Source organism: Podarcis tiliguerta (genome assembly GCF_965153285.1).
Source record: "Podarcis tiliguerta genome assembly, chromosome: 5".
NCBI classification, from domain to species: Eukaryota; Metazoa; Chordata; class Lepidosauria; order Squamata; family Lacertidae; genus Podarcis; species Podarcis tiliguerta.
This window is the reverse complement of record NC_139538.1, coordinates 43,896,241-43,921,624: the sequence shown is the minus strand read 5'-3', so window position 1 is coordinate 43,921,624 and position 25,384 is coordinate 43,896,241. Positions and strand designations below refer to the sequence as shown.

The window sequence follows — 25,384 nt, the reverse complement described above, 5'->3', positions numbered from 1 at the left end:
TACCAGAAGTAAGTCCCACTGTGTATCAAGAAGTAATGCCAGATACGCATTTCGCAAGATAGCTCAGTTGGTAGAGCATGAGTCTTTTAATGTCAGGGTTATGGTTTGAGCCCCATGGCATTGCAGGTGGTTGGACTAGATGACCCTCATGGTCTCTTCCAACTCTACAATTCTATGATTCTAATATTGCAGCCCTATTCAGGTCTACTTAGAAGTAGATTCCATTAATTGGTGCTTACTCCCAGTTAGGTGGCATAAGATTGCAAGTGTTGCTCCTTTTCAAGCCATTTGTGCAGATTTGTAGACTTACTAGCTCAACTGAATCATACCCCATGAGACACGAATCTCATATCTATCTTTCCTGCCTTTACAGTAACATGGATATTTGCCCATTAACAGACCAATCCTTTCTTTTAGAGGTTAAAGAATATGCCTTATAATATACATGACCCCATACCCACATTACATGTTCAGGACTCTGGATGGATTATGTGGATGTGAGCCTGTTGCCTCCCCTTCACACTTTACCACCTTGGGGTTCCCAATGTGTAGACCTAAATCAACAAGTGTAAGGAAAACGGCTGTCGCTCAATGGTAGAGCATCAGCTATGCTTGCAGTAGGTCCCAGGTTCAATTCCTGGCATCTCCAGGTAGGGCAGGGAGAGATCCTAGTCTGAAACCCTGGAGAGATGCTGCCAGTCAGTGGTGACAGTACTGAGTTAGATGGACCAATGGCCATACTTGGTATAAGACAGCTCCTCTGTTCTTATATACTACTTAGAGCTATTAGTTGATACACTCTTTTGGAATAGCTTGGTGTATTTCATTATTATATTGGATGCTCATAGAAATGGTTCAAAAAGTTAGGTTTAAGTTTCAGTATTGATTTAAACACATTTCTTAGGAAATATGTGTTTACATTTTGTATTCAGTATTGATTTAAACACATTTCTTAGGAAATATGTGTCTAAATTTTGTTAATGTGCCATGTTTACTTCTTACACAATGCTGCTATCTTTGTTACCAGCCCTCAGTAAAATAGTTATATTTTGGCAGGAAAAGCAAGGAATACTTAAACATACCAGTTAAACCATAGCACATGAGTAGATATTTGATACAGAATTTATAATCTAATATTGTAATTTGTAAGTATTTCTGTTTTTGCTAGAATAAGATTTCAAAAGATCCAGATTTTCATCAGAAGTCTAATTTCTGATCCACATTGTACGACTCCGTTCTTATATACAGACACAACAACCTCTGCCTGATACCTGCAGAATATCCATTTTGAAATCTTGATCTGAGAGATTTTTTTGTGGATTTGTAGATAATGACAAACCATGTTTGGTAAACCAGTATTTGGTCTTTCTGAAGCCAATAGCACCAGCAAACGAGCACACCATTGTTAGCACTCCACCACTGTTGCAGATTTAAAGTCAGTTTGATTCTTTCTTTTTGACAGGGGAGTCCAGTGTAACTCCTTCAAGACTGGAGTGACACTCTGCATCTGCATCTGCCTCATGTGAGTTAAAATCTTGGCAGCAGCATTTTGCACTACCTGGAGTGGCTGCAGATTTTTTTTTATCTTTTTCAGAAAGACTATAAAAATGGCTACTGTACCGGACTTGGCAGCAAAGGTAACACTAGCATGCATGGGTATTCTATACCTTACAATATAGCTTTCTGTGCAGAGTAGCTTCTCTCGTGACATGCTTATTTCTTAAGGAAACTCATACTTTTTGTAGGATGAAAGTAATTTTGAATGCAGTACATTTATTTTGGTATTGCAGTTGATTTGAACAAAAATTGTGTATGTTGTCGGCAGGTTTCTGTCTTCAAGCTTTGCCCCGTTTGCCAAGGTACACACACACACCACCCCAAACTTGAGAACACAATTTGTTTCCATATGTACATGATGATTTCAGTACATCTCTCAGTAGCCTTACTGTCTTTCAGCTGTATTACACTTGTTTGAAAGTAGTACATTTAGGGTAACTGCACCAATCTGATTTACTTCACAACAGATTATGCATGGCAACATCTCACTTGCCTTTTGTTGTTGTTGTTGTTGTTGTTGTTTAATGCAATACTGTAATTTAATTACTGTAACTAAGGGTTTGCAGTTATTCATCTCACTGTTAATTAGCTTTCTCAATAATCAAGCAGTTAGAGAACTGATCATTTATTATCACCAGTGCTTTTTTTCCTGGGGGTACGCATACCCCTAAACATTTTGTGAATCTTTGTACTTTTGTCTATTTACTGTATTTATTTCCCCTGATTTGAACTATAAAATGGTGATTTCCTTGAGTCAAAATGAGAGTACCCCTAAACTGATTATCACTCAAATGTACAGTTTACCTGTACATTAGTTATGGATGCTTTTTCCGTTATGCTATTCCTATTTTGGTACCCAGTCATTCATACTGGCTGTAATTTGCTTGGTTGGGAGCTCATATTACCTAAATGAGCACTTGTACAGCTTGCAGGAAAATGTCAGGAGCTTGTAGTTCATCCTGATTAATCTAGACTGCTGTGCAGAGTGTTGTCAAGTAGGGACATGTGCTCTGTGAATTCCAGCTCCATTCCCAGTTGTCTAATTAAAGGAAAACTTATATTGAACTATGTCACAGTAACCGGAGTGTGATGTTTGTAATCTATTTTCATCTTCTTAGCTTAATGTACACTGCAGATTCATGTTATATGCATGAATAAAAAATACTCACTCAAGTGGGTTACTTAAGTGAAGTAGGAAATTTTCCCAATTATACTTCCTTCTCTTCATTAGTCATATATACAGTATTTGAGTAAATTTCAAAACTTGAGTAATCTAGAGGATGTCAAATATGAAGTACAAGTTCACAAAGTGGGCTTGAGAGATCACCTTGATGAAACATGGAATGGCTTCTCTTGGACTCAGGAAGAGGTAGGTCTTTTTTTAAAAAAAAAAGTTTGCATTTTTGGAGTGGAATAACTCCATAATGTATATGCAAATTTTGTATGGCAAAATTTCAATTAAAAAAATAGTTCAAATTAAAAAAGGTCAGTTGGTTCGAGCATGGTGCTGATAATTCCAGGGTTGCAAGTTTGATCCCTGTATGGGATAGCTGATATTTCTGCATTACAGGGAGTTGGATTAGATGATCATGAGAGTCCCTTCCACCTCTACAATTTTATGATTCTATGGATTGAGTCAGAGAGCAGATCTCAACACCAGTAATTATTTGCCAGTTATTGGACTGTATTTTAGGTGGGTTAGCCTTAGGATTTTAAAAATATATGCATTCTCTTTTAAGCCTGCCCCCCCATGCTGATAACCCCCTCTTGTTTCTCAATAGTCTATGGGCATTTAGAGGGGTGAGCAGCAGTGAGAGAATGTATTCCCTATCATTATAATGGGAATATCAACTCATGCCAGAAGTTGATGAAATTTGCAGGCACAGTAGCCCCATTTAAGGAGATGAAGTCTGCCAGATTTCAGATAAATAGGTGCTTTGAGTTTGTTTCAAAGGGTTGCCAAACCGGCTTCATGGACAATTTGCATTGACATGACATACTTTGTAGATGCGATCCAATATAAGTTTCTTTTAAAAATCTCAGAAAGCTAAGTGAGTAAGTTAATGAGTTACAATGGATTAAATAAGAGTATTTGAGGCTTTAAAATTTGTTTCCTTTTCAAAATTGGCACTGGAGTTTCTGTGCAAAGTTAATTAGGACAGAAGTAGATATACGGACATGTGACAGAGGTAGGACTTGAACATCCAGCGTTTCAAGTAAGCACCAAGCTCTCATGCACAAGTGTAAGGTGGGACGTATGTGCACCGCTATTGGTATCAGCCACTATCACCCAATCAGAGAGGTGGTCTAAGTATTTCTGGAGATAGAGAAACCGAGGGTTGTATGTTTACTAGGCACAGTGGCTAGATCACTGTGGAGGGGTAGAGCACTCACTGCAACATCAGGGTTGAGATACTGCATGGAAAAGGGTACAGGCAAACAATGACAGCAAGATGCAGCAGGAGTGCTAGATATGCCTGTGATTTGACATTATACAGGAAAGTTTTTTTTAAAAAAAAAACCCTCATGGTTGCCTCAACAGTTTGAAAGCCACTGTTTTAATGGGGAAGAGAATGCTGGGGGGGGGGGGATACAGAATGCAAGCATTTAGAGGTGTGTTTTTGCAGTTGTAGTCAGCTTTTCATGGCACTTTCTTAAGAGTGCACATTTCTTTTCCAGCCAGAATAGTCTTTTCTCTTCTGACATTGTTAATAGTTGCACTGTTAATAGTCAGTTACAAGTTTTCTTGGTATTTTTTAGTGTTCAGCTTATTCTACCTACCTAAAGCTCATACATGCTCTTAATCTATTCAAATCAATGTGTCTTTTCTATTGTGATACAAAATAATTGTTGGTTTCACGTTGCAGTCATTTTCTCATTTTTTTTGAAACAGTGATTATTAACACAGTAAATTAATATAACCCACGGGTAAAGTGCAAATGTTTACAGACGGTGCCTTCATGTAAACAGTTGCATGTGCAAATGTTTATTTGTTACCTGGAACCCAGCGCAACTTGGGGCTCCAGGTTTCATCAAAGTCTCTACATGTACAGATGTACACAGATAGACTTCTTCCATACAGATATGCTGTATGTGTGGGTGTCAGGTGAAGGTTAGCTGACATGTGCAATGCAGATGTGGCCCTACTCACACATTAATCTCTGTAAATGTCTGAATAGGGCTATGGTTTCATGAGTCTTCAGGTGAAATGACTTTAAAGGTGCTTTTAGTTTGTGAAACAAATCAGGCCATGCTGGAGTCTTTGGGATCCCTGGTTTTTTGTGGGGGATCTATCTGAAGGAGGCACTAGGAAGTTCGTAGTGGTGGGTCAAGGCCTTTTCTCCCAATTTCTTTCCTTGACTGGGTAAGGTGGAAGAATGCTAACCAACTTCCATATAATAAATACAGTGTTGGTGGCTATGTGGAATGGAATGCTCTATGCGGGTCCAGCTGACATGCGAAGGGGGTCTGGAACATATTCTCCACGCAAAATGAGGATTGCTACAAGGAAGAAGTAATAGGGTTTCTCCTCTTGAAAACTAGCAGAGCTGTGTGTTATGCATGTCTGCAGTCTCCTTGTGTCTGGAACAGAGACTGCTGTTCCTTAAAGTTCCATGACAGCTGCCCACATTACTAGGGGCCATATCCAGCCTTCCTTGTCCACTAATGCAAGAACTCTTGCACCAACAGAAGACAGAGTTTAAAGGTAATCAAATGCAACACTTACACTAGTGGAAAATTATTACACAACAGTGGATTCTTGTTGTGCATTCTGTTGCACAACATCTTATTATTATTGTGCAATCCATTGTACAACAGTCTTTGGTTATCTACCTGTGTTTTGTTTTGTGCAACAACTTTCCACCAGTGCTACAATAACTTAGTACGTACTACATTTTGACAATAATTTCATACTACATTGGAAACAACTTTAGGATTGGATAATCAATTAACACTTTCCATTCGTTAAACAGGATGGCTTCATAATGGCAGTAAATTGCAAATGATCGGTAATTTGACTAAATGTTAGATAAGGTGCAGATGTTTATACGGAATGAGGTGTAATTGGATAGTCATGTATGTTGCAAAAAAAGACCAAGGCGTAATAGTGAATCACATGTGGAACTGAACTACTGAAGGTATTTGGAATAAGAAAAATGCACTATATGTATTTCTAATGTAAGCTTTATATCACTCTCTATACTATTTTTGCACTAGTTTGTTATTGTGCTGTTTTCAGTGGATCTTTCCCAAAGTTCTAAAGGCAGGGGTGGAGGCAGGAAGAAAAAAAGGGGACTTGTGTCTGTAGTAAATTATTTTGGGGGGTTTGAGGCTGGGGGTGCGGGAAGGGTATCTCTGTGTGTTACAGTTTTAGTCCTTTGGTGACAGACTGGGGAGAAGAGAGAGCTGGAACTGAGGATGGGGCAAGTGGAATTGGGGGTAAAGATCGCATTCAGAGGAATAGGGAAGTGTATGGGCAGTAGGGAGGAAGGTAGGCTGGGTGCGTGTGAGAGAGAAAGAGACAGAGAATGTGTGTTTTAGGCAGTGGCAATACCAGAAAAAAATTATGGGGACAGGAGGGGCAAAGTAAATTTCCAGGTGGGTGAGTTGTGTCCTACATGTTAAGATACCTGAAAGAAAGATATCAGTTTATGTTAAAGAGAGGAGTCCAGCAATGGGTGGGAAGTAGAGGGAGGGAGAAACTAGTTTGGGGAAAGTCTTTTGCCCACTGACCCCCTCTGGCACTGCTCATGGTTTTAAGGATCTGGTAATAATAATAATAATCATCATCATCATCATCATCATCATATTTATTTATATCCCGCCCTCCCCAGCCAAAGCCGGGCTCAGGGCGGCTAACATCAATGGTAATAGGCAGATGGGAGCAAATTGGGTTGAAGAGGGCATTTTCAGTGCTGTGGAGGAGCAAGAGGATTGGGAGAAAAGAAGGGGGAAATGCTAGTGTCCCTCTCTTCTCACCATACTCATTTTTCTCCCTCTTCTATTACTCAGCAGCCTCATATGGGAGAGATAAAGGATGTGGAGCCCTCACGTATTCCACAGTACAGTGGTACCTCGGGTTACATACGCTTCAGGTTACAGACTCCGCTAACCCAGAAATATTACCTCAGGTTAAGAACTTTGCTTCAGGATGGGAACAGAAATCATGCTTCAGCGGCGCGGCAGCAGTGGGAGGCCCAATTAGCTAAAGTGGTGCTTCAGGTTAAGAACAGTTTCAGGTTAAGAACGGACCTCCGGAACGAATTAAGTTCTTAACCCCAGGTACCACTGTACTCCCAAAATCTACCATGTGTTGTCTTCAACGTGAAATTCCAGATTCAGTGTAGTAAAACAGATGTTTCATAAACAAGCAAACACCCAGATAATGTAGAACATCCATTGACTGAAGTTAACTTTCTCTAACTGAACTAACTAACGGATATTAACATTAAAGAGACAGTAGCATATATCATCCTAGGGGGTGTGTGCAAAGGGGTCTGTAGAATAGAAGAAAGGAGGAGACATGGAAATGGGGGGGTAGTCTGTGTGCAAAGGACAGTTGGAAAAAGGTCGGTAGGAAAAAGGGGGTTAGGGTGTTAATGGAGTGTATGCAAAAGTAGTTGCAAATAGGGAATAGGAGGCATGGATGTGGGGGTGAAGATGAAAGGGACACACACAAGGGGTTGCAAAATTGGAGAAGATGATGGCTTCATAATTGGTTAGAAGGTAAAGAGGGTGCTTAGTAGCTGCAGGTTACCATAAGGGTGGCAACCTATTACAAGCTAACCTGATAGCTGGCCTTTAGCAAACGGCAACTTAAATTATTATCTTAAACACCTCCTGACTAGATGCTTGATCTAAAATTAGGATTCATAATTGCATTCTGACTTTCACCAGTGGCCGTAAGTTTCATGCTCTTTTGATGTCTGTATGTAGAGGTGAAATAAGGTGAGTGTGCTAATGCTGTTTGGAATATATTTCCCCTGAGGCACTAACTAATGCTTTATTTGATGCATTCTGTCGCTGAAAGATGAACTGTATTTCCACTCTGCGGAGCATTCCTGGTAGAATTAAATTTTAAAATCACTGGGTGGAATTCAACATCATGCTATTTTAAATGTTCCAATTGCCCAAGCCTATCAGCTTGTCAGATGGAACAACCTCCCCGTGCACACTGTTCTGGGGGGTTTTCTGATACCCCCCCAAGCCAATTTCAGGGAGAGAAAGGGGGAAACCCTGCTGTACAAGCAGAAGCCTTTCTGCTGATGGGGTTTGTTTGGTGAATCCTGGCAGCTATGTCTGTCAAAGGTCATGCTTGCCTAACATACTAAGTCAATGGTTCCCAATTAGCTAATTACTGAGGACCCCATTACTGCAAAGCAATTTTTTGAACAAAATGATATCTGGTTTTCAGCATCATGATATATCAGCAGCTAAACATTGCAATATTCCTATATATCACAATGTCTGAAATTGGAGATCAGGCGTGGGGATGAGGGAAGGAACAGTCACAGAGATCAGGTGTGAGGGGGGAAGAGAGAAAGTGAGACACCTCCACCACATGGTTTGAGTGAGAGGGGATGGGGGGGTGCAAGTCTACTGTGGCTGCTGCTGCTTTCCTGCTGACTGAGAAAAGCTGCTCCGCCTCAGTGCCAGGGGAAGGTAGTGCCTTGAAGTGAGGGCGATCAGCTACCCTGTTCTCCCTCAGCATGAAGAGAAGGCAGCGCTTTGCAATCAGCTGCCCTGTTCTCCCTTTATATTGCTATGTATTGCCTGCTCAAAATAGTTGTCGCAGTATGATTTCAAAATCGATTTTGGCCAATATATATTTAAAATTGCAGTGTGTTAAAACAGACCATAAAATTTGTGATATCACCATGCAAAATGACAAAAAAATGTTTTTGGGGGAGGAGGCAAGGGATGGGGACGCGGACCCCCTGGGTGTGTTCCGTGGACCCCTATTTGGGAACCACTGCTCTAAGCCAAGCCACAGTGCAAATGTGCTGGCTCCTGAGGAGGAGATCAAGCAGTTTTGCTTTCCCCCAGGCATCATAGGTTAGTGCAGTAGCTTAGCATGTATCCAAAACAAGGATTTTGGTAAAGGTTTCTGCATAACTCCAATCTGTAGCCAAGATTTGTCCTATGGTTATAGGTTGTCATTAAAGAGGAGGTAATGTAACCATGTTTCTGGATTCAGATGACACACCAAGCCAAACTTTAGCTTAGCTGCTGTCCCACATTGGCCTAAAATACCCAAAGAAGGCAAAGCAGGTGTGAACTCTTAGCTGTGAACCAGCATGTTTGCAAAGTCCCAGTATGTCATACTCTGGCTCGCTGTGAGATGTGAATCAGACCAGTGTTAAATACCACTCTCATTGTATGTCTGCTGAACTGTACATTTAACCAGAGGAGAATGGCAAAGTTAATATACATTTTCTGCCTTGCTTAGATAGGATGTGCGTGTTGCTTGTGTTTTCTAACCAAAATCTTCTTCACATCTTCTCACAGTATATAAATCTCCAGAGTATGAATCCCTTGGATTTGACTTGACAGTTGAACGGCTAGTATCAATTGGATACCCTCAAGAGCTGCTTAGTTTTGTCTATGATCCTACATTCCCTACCAGGTAAATAATTGTAAGCTACAAAAATATGTATATGCCACTTACTGGTTTGTTTGTTTTTAAAGTGACCTATTTTTAGCATGCTGTTGTTCAGTAATGCATAAGCAGATTTAATTGCACGAGGTTCTTGCTGGTTGAAGTGGATTTGTCAGCAGAGAATTTGTCTTAAGAAACCCAGTGGTAAATGTATTGGAAGTGAAATGCATACCAGGAAAACCTGAACATAGTTAGAAACTGGGGGAAACAACCCCTAATTTATGCAAACATGAATTTCAATTAAATTCTGGGTTGCTTAAAAAGTCCTGCATTAAACTATTTGAGGCAGAATATTTGTAGATACGTATAAAATATGTAAGGCTTGGCAGATTTTCTTTAGGCAGTTCCTTATATATATGTACTAAGATTTTCCTGTGTTTCTGCCCACAAGGCAGAAACATTTTATGTTAGAGGTAGCTCCTAAGTTCCCCTTGAGTTTTGGGAGAAGCACACTTGCCAACCCTGAGATTCTTTTTTAAAAAAGAGCCCACAGAAGTTGTGATGCATGTGTGGAGATTTCCACACTTCTGTCTTGCATTCCGGCCAGTTTTTGCAACAGAAGCATTGTTGAAACATGCCAGTGAGTTTAGCAAAAGCTGAAAGGAATGCAGAACTATTTATGGAATGATTTAGGAAAAAAGTCAACAAATTTTGGCACCTTTAGTAGACCCAATTCACATGTTTACTTTTGAGAAGGCCACTTGTAGTGATCTTTGCAAGGCTTTTTCAGAAAGTTAAGCAACAGAGAAATTAATTCACAGTTCATTCTGTAACAGCACACAATTAGCATGTGAATTGAGCTTTAGTAAGTGGGCCATTAAGGGGCAAAATGGCAAGCCCATTATGCTGATACATAGACAAAATTTGTTGTATATTTTAGTTCTATCCAGTCATTGCAAATGCTTTTGAAAATTATTAGTGGTACAGTAGAATGTGGGCAAGGGTTGGGGGGAAAAGTGACCTAGGCTCATTGTGAAGCACTGGCACTACTATTTAACCACCTTGGACAGCTTAGGCTATCTTCACTGATGAACATGCTTAGAGCTGTTTATGTTTGCCCTTCCAAAACAGGCTAATAAATCTTGGTACAGGCAAGCAGAGTCACTTTGAAGCTTGTTCGGGTTTCTTCTTACTTGTAAGGGCATTTGCTGACTTTAGAACAATTAGCACAACATTTTATTTAACTTCTTACACAGGAATGTGCATGGAATGAGTGGGCTGACAGAGGAGGGATAGATTGCGCTATCCCTTTCCTGCCATCTTGATCTGCTTCCATGCTGCTTCCTTCCTCCCTGGCCAGCAATGAAATCAAGTAATCTGGCAGGGAATGAGAACAAGTTATCTATCACTTCTCTGTTGGTTCATTGTGCTTCTGTGCTGGATGTGCAGAAGGCGAAACTGCTTGCATAGAAACAGTATGTGCTGGACGTGATAGGAGAGCGCAATTCATTTTTTCACTATCAGGCTGCTCTGCATCTGGAATGGATGCACAGTGGGGGGGGGGGCGGAACCCTTCTGCATGTTTAGCACAGAAATCAGGTATGCTGGAAGTAGTGACAGATTGATCCATCGCCCAGTCTTTAGTCCACTGTGCTGGACATGCAGGAGAAAAAGCATTTTCCTGCACTCTCAACATAGAAACTAATCAGGCTAGTAGAGTAGCCAGGGATCATTACACTTCTCATCTACCAGCCTGCTGTATTTCTTGCCAGCAACAGTTTTTACTGATAAGAAATGCTGGTGAAAGGGAAACCAGCCCCTCTTAGGAATAAAAACTTTTATAAGCTAGTAACTTTTGGAAATTTATGAACAAGGTTGTATTAGCATTTGAGGTTACTTGGTATGGCTGTTGCTTCCTTGCTGTCTCACATTCAGGGCCAAACTACACATTGCCGCAGACATGGGCCAACCGCCAAAAACTGTCTCCCTGAATCATGTTCTCACCTCTCTCCTCTGAATGTGCAGTTTCACTTACCTGAAAGTGAAACTAACAATGCCATGCATTTCCTCTCTGCTGTGCCAAGCAGCAGCTAGTGATGTGGAGTGGGGGCAGAGAAGCACACCATGTGACAATGTCACATTGTGGGTAAGTGGAAAAAATTATAAAGAAATGGGAGAGATGGAAAATGTGACATGGAAAGCTCTTTCTAAGGAAGTAAACTGTGCAAACTTGGTAGACGGGCAACTTTCCTCAAGGGAAAAGAGAAGTGGTGACTGAAAGTCTTAACTGCCACTTACTCACTGGCAAGAGGATTGCTTGGAGCCAAACTAAATAATCCCTATGTGAAAAGGGTGGTGATGTCTTAAGGTGTTAGAGGCATGAGTGATGAACTCTTCCTCCATTTGCCATTTGTGTTCCAGCAGTCCTTCTCCCCAAACTCTTTTCATATAGCTTAGCTGAGAAGTTCTACATTCCTCATCTCCTACATTCCACACCTCCTTTCCATGCAGTTAGGACATTCACACACAGAGAACTACCTTAGTTATGTTTAGTTTTTCCTGTTTACTGTAGCGAAAGCACATCTCGTGTCAACTAACCTTTTATAAAGTTTAGTCCAAAAGGTTTTAGTCCTTTAAAGGAATAGTAATAAATATATAACACTTGTATTATACAGTTCACAGTGAGTTCACAGTGCTTCACACACATTCTCTGAGTAGTCTTTTAACAAGCAGGTAGGGTGGACAATCTGATGTTGAGGTGGTACTTAGTTTTAAACAAGACAAGTCTGATTTGACAGAGTTTTTTGTCCAATGAGACTTCTGCCAGCTCCAGTTATGTAGTTACTCTTCTTGGTCTGTTGGGTAGGTGGGAGAACTAAGGTTTTTATTTATTTTTTAAGCTATGCACCTGTGCCTGCTGATTGTGTAATTCAGCTTTTTTGTTAAGATAAATAAGCTAATGAAAAGAAAAGAGATCAATTGTACATTTGAACTGGGCAATGCAGACTATTTTTTCCTCTGCAGCTAAACAAAAGTTCAATGGGACTCTGTCAGCAAAGTGTCCTCCTTAGGGTCAGATTCTAGTTTGGACAGAACATGATAGAACTGGCTCAGGTATGCCATTCCAATAGACTATCTTTCAAAGTCTTGCTGTCCACTGCTTGGTATACCATGCTTATATCAATCAATGCACTTCTTTATTAATAGAGGCCTGGTATTTGATTCCCTTTATGGAAATTTGCTGAAAGTCGATGCCTATGGGAACATCCTAGTGTGTGCACATGGCTTTAACTTCATGAGAGGGTAAGTACTGTGAATATAGGCAGTTCTGTATGTACCACTGAATGTATATATGTATCTGTATGTTCCACTGAACTTGGTAGAAACTCTGAATTCATATATAGCATTGGGGCTTTCAGGGATCACCTACGCTGTAACATTTCCAAATCCTTATGCAGGCCAGTTTTTCTTACTTTGGAGTCTTATAAATTCTAATGACTTCAGAAACTTGGTTAACCTTTGGAAACTAACTTAAGTGAATATGGAAAAAATGCATACAAACCTGGTTCAGATGTAACAATCTCACCTCAATGCATCAGTTTATTGGGACAAGAACAAGCCTTGTGCCCACATATTTTCTTCTTGGCCCTTGAATGCACAACTTTGTTAAACTAATTTCTTGTGATATCCAAACGGGACAACTATGGTTTAAGTGTTGTTTACAAATCATAATATGACCTGGGACTAGACCGTTTTGAGCCCAGCTATAGGAACATAGGAACCTATTATACTGTGGTCTATCTTGACTGGCAGTTGCTCTCCAGAATTTCAGGCAGAGGTTTTTCTCAGCACTACCTGAAAATGCTGGGGATTGAACCTGAGATTTTTTGCATGCAAACACATGCTCTACCACTGAGATGATGATGATGATTCTGCCTTTTATCAAAAGATCTAAGGGTGGTGTACAACATTAGAAACACATTACAGAACATCAGTGATAAAAACATAATAAAAAGCACAATCGGGGAGCCACCACAGAAAAGACCCGTTCTCTTGTTGCCACGCTCTGAACCTTTCTGGGAGGGCAGACATAGAGAAGGGCCTCAGATGACAAGTGCAGGGTCCAGGCTGGTTTGGATGGGGAGAGCCAGTCCTTAAGGTATTGAGGTCCTGAGCTGTGTAAGGCTTTATAGGTAAACAGGATCCATTTCAGTAGTCTGTCTTTGGCTGTATGATGACATGAAATCTTACTAAACATTGAAACATTGCTGCTGCTACTTCTTTTTATGTAGAATATTATGTGTGAATTGTCCAGAGTTGTTGATGGTTAGTTGCATGCTGTCCAAATGAAACACAATTCTTGTTTTGTTTTGATCACCCCAGTTCTTGAATTCTTCTGCGATCAGTTGAGCAAGCAAGAGCTGGAGGGAATAGGCTCCTCTCTATGGATGAAGTTGTGTGAAGTACCGCATTTTGCTGTAGTAGAAAAGAAGCCATATTATATTTATTCCAGTGTTCTCATTGAAACCTTTCCTTGAATCCCAACATTTTAGGAGACCTTTCTCATTGGTCTCATTGGTCTTATTGACCCAGTAGGAGTTAACATAGCTGTTTAGAGAAACAATTACGATTAGACATCATTAATAGGCATATTCCCTTGTCCCTTACCTTTTTCAGGCCAGATATCCGAGAGCAGTACCCTAATAAATTCATCCAGAGAGATGACACTGACAGGTTTTACATTTTAAACACACTGTTCAACCTACCAGGTGAGACCTTAAAATCTAATGGGGATGGTGGGGATTGTGTCATGACAATCCGTAGGTATATTACTGTTAATTTCAAATGACAAATTAGGAATGTCATTTTGGTTTAGATTAATTACGTGAGTGTCTCTTTATCTAGTTCTTCATTTAATGTATATTCTTTGCTTCTTTCCAGAGACTTACCTGTTGGCTTGTCTGGTTGATTTTTTTACGAACTGTGATAGGTATTCAAGGTGAGCATGTGTGTCATGTGTTATATGAAATCCAACATGTGACGCTATAGCCATCATTGTCTCTCATTGAAGTGTGCAAGGACAAATTCAAATCTTCTTATCTGTAGCTTGATGACAACAGCAACCACAAGTACTTTAGGGATTGTTTATGTTGGTAAAGTTGGTGATTTAAACCCTGGCAGGGCTCACAGGGTCCATCATACACAGGTGAATATGACCATTCAGCACAAGAATGGGCTACCTTTTCAGGGATTAGAAGTTGGGGTGATGGATACCGGCAAAGCCATAAAAGTGGGTGGAGCTACTCCTTTTCTCTGTTCGTTTGTACATCCGTTCACATGTCCCTCTCCCACACCCAGCTCCCTTCTTCTGAATCTTCAGCTCCTCAACTTCATCTAGCCATCATCCATGTATGCTCATTCTCTCTTGCATGCAGAAACACGCACCAACCTAGATTCAGACGTACATACATCCTGCCTATACCTTTATCTCATCCCATTTCCTGCCTGGTTTGGCCTCTGAGAACAGATGCCATGCTGATTAGACAGGAAATGAGATGATATATGTGTATTCATGAACTGGCACAAAACATACAAGCAAGAATCCACCTAACATTAGTGGGATTAAGGTTGGTTGCTTTCAATACTATCAATGTAGCTATCAATACTGTTGGTGTTTCCAGTTGTACGGTGATTCCCAGGCCTTATGCACCCTCCTTACTAGCTGCTAATCTACTTTTACAACAATTCCGTGCTTTTTTCCTTTTTTCTCACAGCTGTGAAACAGGGTTTAAAGATGGAGACCTCTTCATGTCCTTCAGAAGTATGTTCCAAGATGTGAGAGATGCTGTGGATTGGGTTCACTATAAGGTGACTTGCACTTTGGGATATTTTTTTAACTGTAGTCTGTTTAATTCTTAACATTTTGAATAAATTATAGTGTGAGTTGAACACTTATATTTGCTTTGGCAGCCAGTGAATAAGTATTAAATGCCAGCTAGCATGCCCATCAATATGATTGGAAAGGGGGGATTGGTAAACAAGAATGATAATTCCTTCTATCACCACCATCCTGCTGCTTATTTTCATTCCCCCCCCCACTCCTCCCCTCCCCTCTTGACAAGACAGGCTGCTGCTGCAAGCCATCTTAAAAGCCATCACTGTTTGACTTTATTATATTTATGCTATTGTTTTCCCTTCCAAGGAGCAGTTTCATGTGTTTTCAGGTGATAACTCATCCCCACATTGCCCAGGAGTCACACCACCGCTTTGCTTCAGCAACTGAACTCTTGTCACCATGTGTTTTCTGAACTATTCTGTTTTGCACTTCAAGTTTACTTCAGAATATACTTAATTACAGTGCTTCAATGGCATCTTGTCCCATGTGTTTGTTTCTCATATGGTGAATGAGCCACAGGGTTCTCCACCCCCAGGTTGAACCTATCCAGTGCTAATCTCATGACACATGAAACTCCACAAATAACTTTCTGCCTCTAGTGTCAGTGGTGCATCTTTCTACAGTACGATGACAGCATGGAAGCTGATACTATAAGGCGAAACCTGAGTAAGATTGCTAGATCGTTGCTTCTGCTGTGTCATGTGGTTTCTCCTGTTGTTTCAGGGATCACTGAAGGAGAAGACAGTTGAGAATCTGGGGAAGTATGTAGTGAAAGATGTAAGTACGTCAAGCCTTTCCTTATTGAAAGTGGACCAGTCTTGGTTTATTTCATGCAGTCTTAAAATGATAAAAAAAACAGTATGGAAAGTTCAAACTCCCTTGTTCACAATTTATTTTTTATAAAAATAGGCATTAAGTGATGTTATTGTTGCTTCAGCAAATTTTGCCTTTTTTGTTGAAAAATATTTTAGCACTTCCTCTTTATCTCCCTTTTGTTAATGGAATTCTAAGCACCCGAACTTCAAGCGGGGCAGTTGGTTTCCCCACCCCCACAATATATGGAGTAGTAAGAGAGTGCATGTCACAATAGAAATGTGAATATTCCAAAGCATCTTCTATGTCTTGATATCTTAAGGGGCAAAAAGTTGAAATTGTGCATTTTGTATTTCTTTAGTGGGATTCCTTTGATTTTCACCTAGCATGGGATACTTTCTGTTTCCACATAATGCTCATGCTACATACTCACAGCACATCAAAGTGGCATTTTGTTCTAAAATTAGTAAAGAGTCCTTGCTGCCTGCAGTCTCTCATTTTCAAATCATCAGGTTTCTAGTTACATATTATAGAACAGCTTTCAACATTTCAGTTTTTTAAAAGTATATTTTAATACTTGGCCAAATAGGACGTTAGTACAAATTATAAGACATGAGTAAGATGCAGGATTTCAGTTCACAGCTGAGGTATCTAGGATTTTAGAAGACATTTTAATCAGGCTGAAATATTCATTTGGCACTGTTCAAACTGGCAGTATGTACAGATAGCCTGAGATATTTATAGACCCCCTGAAGGTATGGGCTTCAACTGAAAACTGTATTTTATGTAAATCTTTGCCATTTTAGGGGAAACTGCCTCTGCTTTTGAGCCGCATGAATGAGGTGGGAAAGGTGTTTCTTGCCACAAACAGTGATTATAAGTACACGGATGTAAGTACTCCTTTAACACAAGAATCTTCCTCCATCATTCATTCATTTAGTGTCTCATATATGTTAGGTGTCATATTTTGAATTTCTATCTTGGATTAGGGTGAGCAACCTCAGTCCCGGGAGCTAAATGTAGCTCTGTAGGCCTCTCTGTCCAGCCTTCTGGCCTTTCTCCAGGCCATGCCTCCTTCCCTAGGTTATGCCCGCCCCCTTCCTCTGAACTCCTCAAGTGCTTTTGCCTGGCTGGAAGGTGCCCTTAAGCTGTGGTGATGCCTCTTGCTTGTCTGGATGGATTCATATATGAGTGTTGAAATCTGTGTGACTGGAATGTGGCATGCATTACAACAGTAAGTTACATCCATTTTTACTTCCGGCCACACCCACCACTGGTGTGAAGCCCTCAGAAGTTTCCAGATGAATGAATGTGGCACTCAGTCTGAAAAAGTCTTCCATCCCTGCCTCAAAGCAGAGCTGGGGAACCTTAGGCTCCTCAAGATGTTCTGGACTACTACAACTCACTGTTTCTTACCATTGGCCATGCTGGCTGGGGCTGATGTTCAACAACATCTACAGAGCCTGAGGTTCTCAAAGCCAGCTGCAGAGAATTAGATAAGCTCAGTATAATGAAAGCATGAGCTGGAGGCACCAAAGATTCTCCTTGAATCTTGGTTGCTAATTTAATGATTCCTTGTACCTAGCAATGTGTCTGTAATTTAGTCTCCCAAGTTTTTGGGTAGTGGGGGAAGAAATATTTTTTAAAGACCTTCTGTTTATCATAAAATGCATGTTTTTTTAGAAAGCCATGAACAAATATACTGGGAAATCCCCATGTTAATATGAATGCAGGACCCTCCTGTATTCTGTGACAATGAACTTTTGTTCTCCAATCCTATGAACACTTGCTTCAGAGTAAGTTCCACTGAACTCGCTTCCAAATTAACTGTACATAAAACATAAAGCAGAGCTGCATATCTGTCAGAGCTGGAGACATGCCTTTTGTTGTCATGAAAATCCTAAAAATAACATCTTAGGGTTCTGGAATGTTACTTTAATTCTCACAATGCCTGTTCTAGATTTGTATATCTGAAGACTATTTGTATATTTAAATGTATTGTTTAAACATAATTAATAAAATAGTTAATTTATCCAGAAAGAAATTAAGTCTTGCTCCCAATTTGCCTTTCAGAAAATTATGACTTACCTGTTTGATTTTCCACATGGACCAAAGGTGAGTGATGAAAAGTGTTAGTGCATTAATGATACCTCTGCCTTCCCCAACTTGGTGTTGACCAGATGTTTTTGACTACAACTCCCATCCAGGGTTGGATGAGAGCTGGATTCCAAAAATCTGGATGGCACCAGTTTGGGGAACGCTGTGTTAGATGGTGTATATTATTCCTTCCTAAATAAATCAAGAATAGGAGTCAAGTCTTTGTTGATGGGGACTGAAGAAACCAGATAGTTATTTAATTTTCTATTTGTAAAATTCAACCTTTGGAGGCATGGTGTCAAATGCCTTATTATTTTTATTGGAGAACAGGTGGAAATAATTAAAGTCGGCTTTGATATGCCTGATATGCAGCTTCTAGAGGTCACTAGTGATTAAAAAAACACCACTGAATTTTCAAATCAAAGGCATTTACTTCCACCGGTGGTGTTTGCCTGTCTGCACTTGCTTGAGTAGAAGTTGCTTGCTCAGATACAAGGAATTGCCACTTAGCCACATATCCACTAATGCATTATAACAGTGCTGCTGAAATCCTTCCACGTATAATTAATAATTTTTCATAGCTACAAGAAAATGTACTTTTCAATTTTAAGGCTTGGTTATGGGTTCATGTACTTACTATGTGTAGTAGAAATCAAAAGTTTAATATAAATACACAGACTGTTCCCTTTTGTCCCTTTCTCAGTTGTGGCCTCTTCTTTGAAAGCCCTGGATGTTCTGCAGTAATTGATAAATGCCTGGATCTTTGTATTAATATTTGTAGTAGTGATATAATTGCTAACTTTTATTTAAATTATGATTAAACGGTATAGAAATCCAGTTAAACAAAAATAAAATTTAAAATATCTGATAATTTTCCTTTCCTGCATTGTTAGGATTCTCAGGTATATTTACTGAATTGAAGTGTTGGGGAACTAAGATGTTTTGTATATGATGTCAGGCTACATATAGAAGACAGTTATCAATCTCTCCTGCAGAACTAAAATAAGCCAGTTTCAGTGTGAACAAGTAGAATTTGTACCTTTTAAAAAGATTTTCTTCTGCTTAACTTTTCTCTAGCCTGGCAATTCTCACCGGCCATGGCAATCATACTTTGACCTCATCCTTGTGGATGCGCGGAAACCTCTTTTCTTTGGAGAAGGCACAGTCTTGAGACAGGTGGATACGGTGAGTGATACATAGAATATATAGTTAGGCTTGACTGGAGGAAAACCTGGGACAGTTTATTTCAATAATTAGAACATTAGTTCTAAATTCATAAGCTCTCTACTTTGAAATTCATTGACTACTTGGAATATGTGTTTCTAGCTATTTTTGGGTTACCTGAATCACATAGAAAGGAAATATGAGAAGGAGCTGTGTTCTTTAAATAAAAACACATCATGTTTTTTGAGTGCATCATTAAGTATTTCAGCTAGATGTACTGAGTGGAATTAAATTAAGAACAGCATCATATTGAAAATATATGGAGCCTAATAATGCTGTGTTTCATTAGATCAGTTTCACTGTAATTGCTGGTTATCTAAAAAATTCACTGTGGCTGCAACATAACCACCTGCTTTGTCATTCTGTGGGACTGGTCTTTATTGGGAATCTATTAGGGTTTTAGCTGAATCTGTGCTACTGATAACTTGTTGGCCCCAACAAAATTCTTAGCTTAAGCCTGACCCTATAGGCAGAATCAACTGGCTCATAAAAGGCAACCAACGCTTTAACTGTAAAATTTGGAAGTATAGCTTTAAGCAGGCTTTTGTAGCATCTGTATGCAGGCCATGCAAAAGGGTTGTACGGAATATGCTTCTACCAGACTAACTTCACTGTTTTCACCTGGCAAAGATACATTTGAGGCACGAAACAATTCCCAGTGTAAGAGTGTTTATGGCCTCTAGGAATAGGGGACCAGCTGCATGCCCCTATGTCACCGAATGCTGTTTGCCCCTATGTCATGCTGCTTTTAATAATTAAAGGGGGCTGCCCAGGAAAAATACAGTGCATTTGGAGTATGCAAACACCAGTTGTGCTTTTTCCTCTGAAGCATATATTGAACAGCCTTTCTACTGATTTATCAATCCATTGATCAATATTAAAACTGAAAATTGGGCTGGAGAGACCTACAGTTTCATTAAATGAATTTCTCTTTCTGTGCAGGTTACTGGCAAACTGAAGATTGGTACCTACACAGGCCCCTTGCAGCATGGTATTGTTTACTCTGGAGGTAAATTAGAAATGAGACTTGTTTAGTTGTTTAGTCGTGTCTGACTCTTCGTGACCCCATGGACCAGAGCACGCCAGGCACTCCTGTCTTCCATTGCATCCTGCAGTTTGGTCAAACTCATGCTGGTAGCTTTGAGAACACTGTCCAACCATCTCGTCCTCTGTCATCCCTTTCTCCTTGTGCCCTCAATCTTTCCGAACATCAGGGTCTTTTCCAGGGAGTCTTCTCTTCTCATGAGGTGGCCAAAGTTATTGGAGCCTCAGCTTCAGGATCTGTCCTTCCAGTGAGCACTCAGGGCTGATTTCCTTAAGAATGGATAGGTTTGATCTTCTTGCAGTCCACGGGACTCTCAAGAGTCTCCTCCAGCACCATAATTCAAAAGTTTCAATTCTTCGGCACTCAGCCTTCTTTATAGTCCAGCTCTCACTTCCATACATCACTACTGGGAAAACCATGGCTTTAACTATACGGACCTTTGTTGGCAAGGTGATGTCTCTGCTTTTTAGGATGCTGTCTAGGTTAGAAATGAGACTAGTGAATCTTTATCAGGAGCTGGGACGGAGATTTTCACTTTATTCTATTTTAACATGGGTTTGAATAACTTTTGATTTCTCCAAAACTGTTCTTCAGGCTTGATGTTAAGAAAAGCAGCAGGGAGTGAGGGAGAAGACTGGATATTATTTTAAAGCCCCCCCCCCCCAATGTCTGAAGTTTAATTTGTTTTAAGTAGAGTGCCAGATATATTATGCAGATGTAACTAGATTAGAATGTTTTAGGGGCAAAATAGATTTCAGATTGTATCAAAACTTACTGGAGCAAAGGAACAACAGTGGTTGTACCATTTAAAAAAAATGCACTAGCAGTTACTCAGATCTGTTTGTAAGTGGAACATAAGAGTCCCTTGTGAAGCAGAGTCTTTATATTAGTGAAGATGGAAATTTAATTGTAGGTGGTACATTAGGTAAAGAGTCAGCAGAAGCCAAAAGTGTAATATAACCTAGTAGCTGCAAGGAATGTACCCACCTATCCAAAGTTTGTAACCCCAAAGGTTAAGTCCCATGGTGGTAGATGGTAGATCTTCCTCAAGTTTTAAGATCGCTCTTGGTATTTTCCAAAACTATATACTCAAATAATATATACTGTGTTGGTACTTTTGTGTATGTGTGTGTATTTGGGATGGCATCTAAAATGCACGTCTCACATGCTACCTGATTTGTTATTTTAGCAGCTTATCCCTTTTTTAAAAAGAAAGGAAAAAAGTAAGAGGTGATTTGATCATAACTTGTATTTTAAATAGATAGGTCTCAGACACCTGTAGCTCAAAAAATGTTCTGGCAGCACACAATATAGCAGGCTTTGCCTGAATGGAAGACCACCTGTGAACCATATATTTGTATGCTGTAGTGTAGTTATTTTATACTCTGATATGTCTGAGTGTGTAAAAGCTGCATTATTTGAAAAAGCCTTATATCTATCAGATTGGGAGGAGGTACATGATAATAATGGAAGTTTATGCACTGAACCCATGGTTTTTATGCTGAGAAACCTTTTCTGATTGGCCCTTCTGCTTTCCCCCTCCTCCTATTAGGCTCCTCTGATACAATCTGTGACCTTCTGGGGGCCAAGGGTAAAGACATCTTATACATAGGTGATCACATTTTTGGAGATATACTGAAGTCTAAAAAACGCCAGGGTTGGAGGACCTTCCTAGTGATTCCAGAACTGGCACAGGAGCTTCATGTCTGGACAGACAAAAGCTGTAAGTACTGACTGTAGTTCAACAGTTCCCAATTGATGCTATGCGGACCTCCCGGGGAGGAGGTCCACATAACCCACCCAGGTGGTTTGTGGCACCATTCGCATAACAAAAACTACCATAAAGATATCTTTTTTTTAAAAAAAAAGTAGGAGGGTCCATGGTTTGGCTTTTGAAGAACAAGGTATCTGTAGTACTTAATTGGGAACCACTGGTCTAGTTCATTCTTTTTCACTTTTTAATTGACGTTGCTTGGCTTGACAGGGTAGCTGGAAAATCACTTGGCTTGTTTCCCAAAGGTTATTTGCATTGCTTTTGTGCATCAAAGACTGGGAAAGCAGCAAGTGTCTGGATCGTTTGGTGACTTATTTGTAGATAGTTGGGTTTCTTTGCTTTGGACTGAGGCTTTTTTTGGGAGACTTAACCACCGCTGACTGCTGGTTTGAACTGTTTACAAACCTGTGGCTATGCTACCACTTGTCAATACAGTTGCTGACATCTGTCAGTTATTTATTTCTTTATACCCTTTTAATTAAAATGCTCAAGGCTGCCTACAAGACCTGTTAAAACAAATATAAAAGCAGTTGCACTAAGTGTGTAGAAGAGTGAGGCTGATATTTTCAGTTGCACTTTCCATGAACATTTTAGGATCTACTGGAGAGCAAGAAATAGAAGCTGTAACCCTAGAGCAACTTCCCCCAACTTCATGCCCTCCAGATGTTTTAGACTGCAACTTCTAGCAGTCTCAGCTAGCTTGGCCAATGTTCAGGGATGATGGGAGTTGTAGTCCAGCATGTGGAGGAAACTGTGTTGGGGGAGCCTGCCCTAGACATTGAGAGGGCATTTGAGACACTGCAAACATATTCAAAATGTAGGACTGTATTCTAAAGAGCTGTTTGATAGTGGAACAGACTCCCACAAGAGGTGGTGCACTCTCCTTGGAGGTTTTTAAGCAGAGATGGCCATCCATCATGTATGATCTAGTTGAGATTCTTGCATTGCGGGGTTTGGACTATATGACCTGGGGGTCCTTTCCAACTCTGTAATTCTATAAATCGACAAATAATAATGCAATTTGGAAAGCAGATAGAATCCTCAGTCTGTTGCTAGGTCTGTTTTCTCATATCGGTGAGAGATAAGTAATAGTCTACATAGTATTTGTTTCAGCTGATCCACCGCCATAATATCCTTTTACTTTGCCTTCCCTTTGCTGCTTAGGCCTTTTTGAAGAACTTCAGAGTTTAGACATCTTTCTCGCTGAGTTATACAAGTAAGTAATGGATTTTTCTCTTTAGAATATAACCCAATACTCCATCCACTAACTCATTAGAGGGAGTGCTTCCTTTTTAGTGGACATCTGCACTCTATCAAAGGGCTCCACATTAACTTAGAATTGGGGGTGGAGAAGAGAGTATTGTGCCTATCAGTTTTGCCTGATATAATCAGCTTTTCTAAATCAGTATTTGCTTTCCCAGATCCACCCTCACATTTATCTTCCATGTGCTCTGTTGATATTGTTTTCTTTCCTATTTCAAACAGGCATTTGGATAGCAGCAGTAATGAGCGTCCTGACATCAGTTCCATCCAAAGACGTATTAAGGTACTAGTAAATAGAATGCTGGGGAACACGGGTGGCGCTGTGGTCTAAACCACTGAGCCTCTTGGGCTTGCTGATCAGAAGGTCGGTGGTTTGAATCCCTTCAATGGAATGAGTTCCCGTTGCTCGGTCCCAGCTCCTGTCAACCTAGCAGTTCGAAAGCACACAGTGCAAGTAGATAAATAGGTACCGCTCTGGCGGGAAGATGAATGGCGTTTCCGTGCCCTGCTCTGGTTTCAGTGTTCCACTGCGCCAGAAGTGGCTTAGTCATGCTGGCCACATGACCCGGAAACACTGTCTGCAACTGGACTTAACTGTCAGGGGTCATTTACCTTTAACTTTAATAGACTTGAGTCAGAGAAACGTAAGATGATGAAACAGTAGGCAGAGGAAACACACTGAAGCTGCTTACATGGCAGATGCAGGTAGTCTCCCAAGAGGCATATGGTGACCTCAAATAGGGCATAGGGACTGGAATGGCTATGTGCTGATGGCAGGGAAGGAGCGGTCAGGCAAGAGAAACAACTGTGAGGCAGAGACTAGGGGAAATAGGTTTGCTTGGGTCAACAGTGACAGCTCCTGCACCATAAGAGATTCACAGAAAGGAAAAAAATGTGTAGCTGTCGTTTTCTGTGTCATTGAAGCACTGTGATTAAAACTATGTGAAATTCTCCCATCTGTGCAACTGTAAGTAGTGCTTGAACTCTCTTGAGTTCTCCATCTGAAAATCCTACAGTGGTGGCAAAGGTCTGAGAACAAGTGGGAATGTTGAAATTCAGAAGTGATTTAAACTCACCAGCCACTGTGGTAGGAGAGCAGATCCCGGGTTGGGGTGTCTCTCCCTTCCACCCCCTAGTGGAGCATGGCAGTGGTTCTGAGGTTTGCTTCCCTTCCGCTATATCTTTAGAGAAGTGCCGCTGCTGCCAAAGCTGAGTATGTTAAGCAAGGTGACAAAGATCCAGTGCCTTACCTCACCTATTTCAGGGCTACATCTCACAGATGGGCTGCGATGGCAGCCTTAAACCTCTAGTTGTATTTTGATCACAAACATAATACAGTCTGATATTTAATTTTTTATATGCACACTGTCTTACAGGTTTTTATGGCATAAACCCCTGTATGCCTGGAGCCCTCTTGTGTTTGGTTATCCTCCCCCCCCCCCCTTTTTTCCCGTCAAATTCTATTTTTTTCCCATCTGTCATGTTGCTAAGGAACACAAAAACTTATTCTATGGTGGAATGCTCCTGGAAGGCACTGTATATTGCTGGTGTTTTCACTTTCTGTGACTTCCAGTTGCTTTGCCTCTTTACAGTCAATGCCTCTGATTCAGAAACGTGTGTGTGCTCTAGTGTACACATGGTGTTCTCTCACCTGCAATAGTTTTTATGTATGTAAAACTGCCCCTTCCCTGAAGTGACCAAATGTCTAATTTGCCTTCTGATTTTAGAAAGTGACTCATGACATGGACATGTGCTATGGAATGATGGGAAGCCTGTTTCGAAGCGGCTCCCGACAGACACTCTTTGCCAGCCAAGTGATGCGCTACGCAGACCTCTATGCAGCATCATTCATCAACCTTCTGTATTATCCCTTCAGTTACCTCTTCAGAGCTGCCCATGTGCTGGTGAGTTGAAATCCATGAAGCTGCAGATGAACAGTAACAACATTCAGAGAAGTACACGCACTATCCAAGTCTGAATAGAGCGAGGGACATTCTAATGTAGCTGCTAGCATTAGACTTAAAAACTTTTTAAATGGATGTGGCAGATGGCTACATTGGGAGACATTGGTTAGGGTTAAACAATTTTATAAATTTTCTGTGGGTAACAGTATAA

General features: G+C 40.5%; 1 protein-coding gene and 1 long non-coding RNA gene across 16 annotated transcripts in view; both read left to right on the top strand.

Moving 5' to 3' along the window:
• NT5C2 (5'-nucleotidase, cytosolic II) overlaps positions 1-25,384 on the top strand; it is an 82,538-nt gene that overhangs the window by 32,436 nt on the left and 24,718 nt on the right. For 9 of the 15 annotated variants that reach the window (XR_014511646.1, XR_014511647.1, XM_083441550.1 and 6 more), the window contains 14 exons: positions 9,067-9,184; positions 12,365-12,460; positions 13,835-13,926; positions 14,099-14,156; positions 14,932-15,025; positions 15,777-15,830; positions 16,673-16,756; positions 17,940-17,981; positions 19,041-19,148; positions 20,130-20,196; positions 21,785-21,955; positions 23,171-23,222; positions 23,492-23,552; positions 24,997-25,173. Coding sequence is in view for 13 of the 15 variants with exons in the window: in XM_083441550.1 (XP_083297676.1) it covers positions 9,067-9,184; positions 12,365-12,460; positions 13,835-13,926; positions 14,099-14,156; positions 14,932-15,025; positions 15,777-15,830; positions 16,673-16,756; positions 17,940-17,981; positions 19,041-19,148; positions 20,130-20,196; positions 21,785-21,955; positions 23,171-23,222; positions 23,492-23,552; positions 24,997-25,173 (1,274 nt within the window). In the remaining 2 variants the exon portion in view is untranslated. Of the gene's footprint in view, positions 1-1,462; positions 1,638-9,066; positions 9,185-12,181; positions 12,272-12,364; positions 12,461-13,834; positions 13,927-14,098; positions 14,157-14,931; positions 15,026-15,776; positions 15,831-16,672; positions 16,757-17,939; positions 17,982-19,040; positions 19,149-20,129; positions 20,197-21,784; positions 21,956-23,170; positions 23,223-23,491; positions 23,553-24,996; positions 25,174-25,384 lie in introns of all 15 variants that reach the window. The other 6 variants (XM_083441546.1, XM_083441547.1, XM_083441545.1 and 3 more) reach the window with 6 other exon arrangements.
• LOC310678183 lies at positions 2,333-7,072 on the top strand. Its single transcript, XR_014511677.1, has 2 exons — positions 2,333-3,216; positions 5,179-7,072. It is a non-coding gene; the product is annotated as an uncharacterized lncRNA (long non-coding RNA).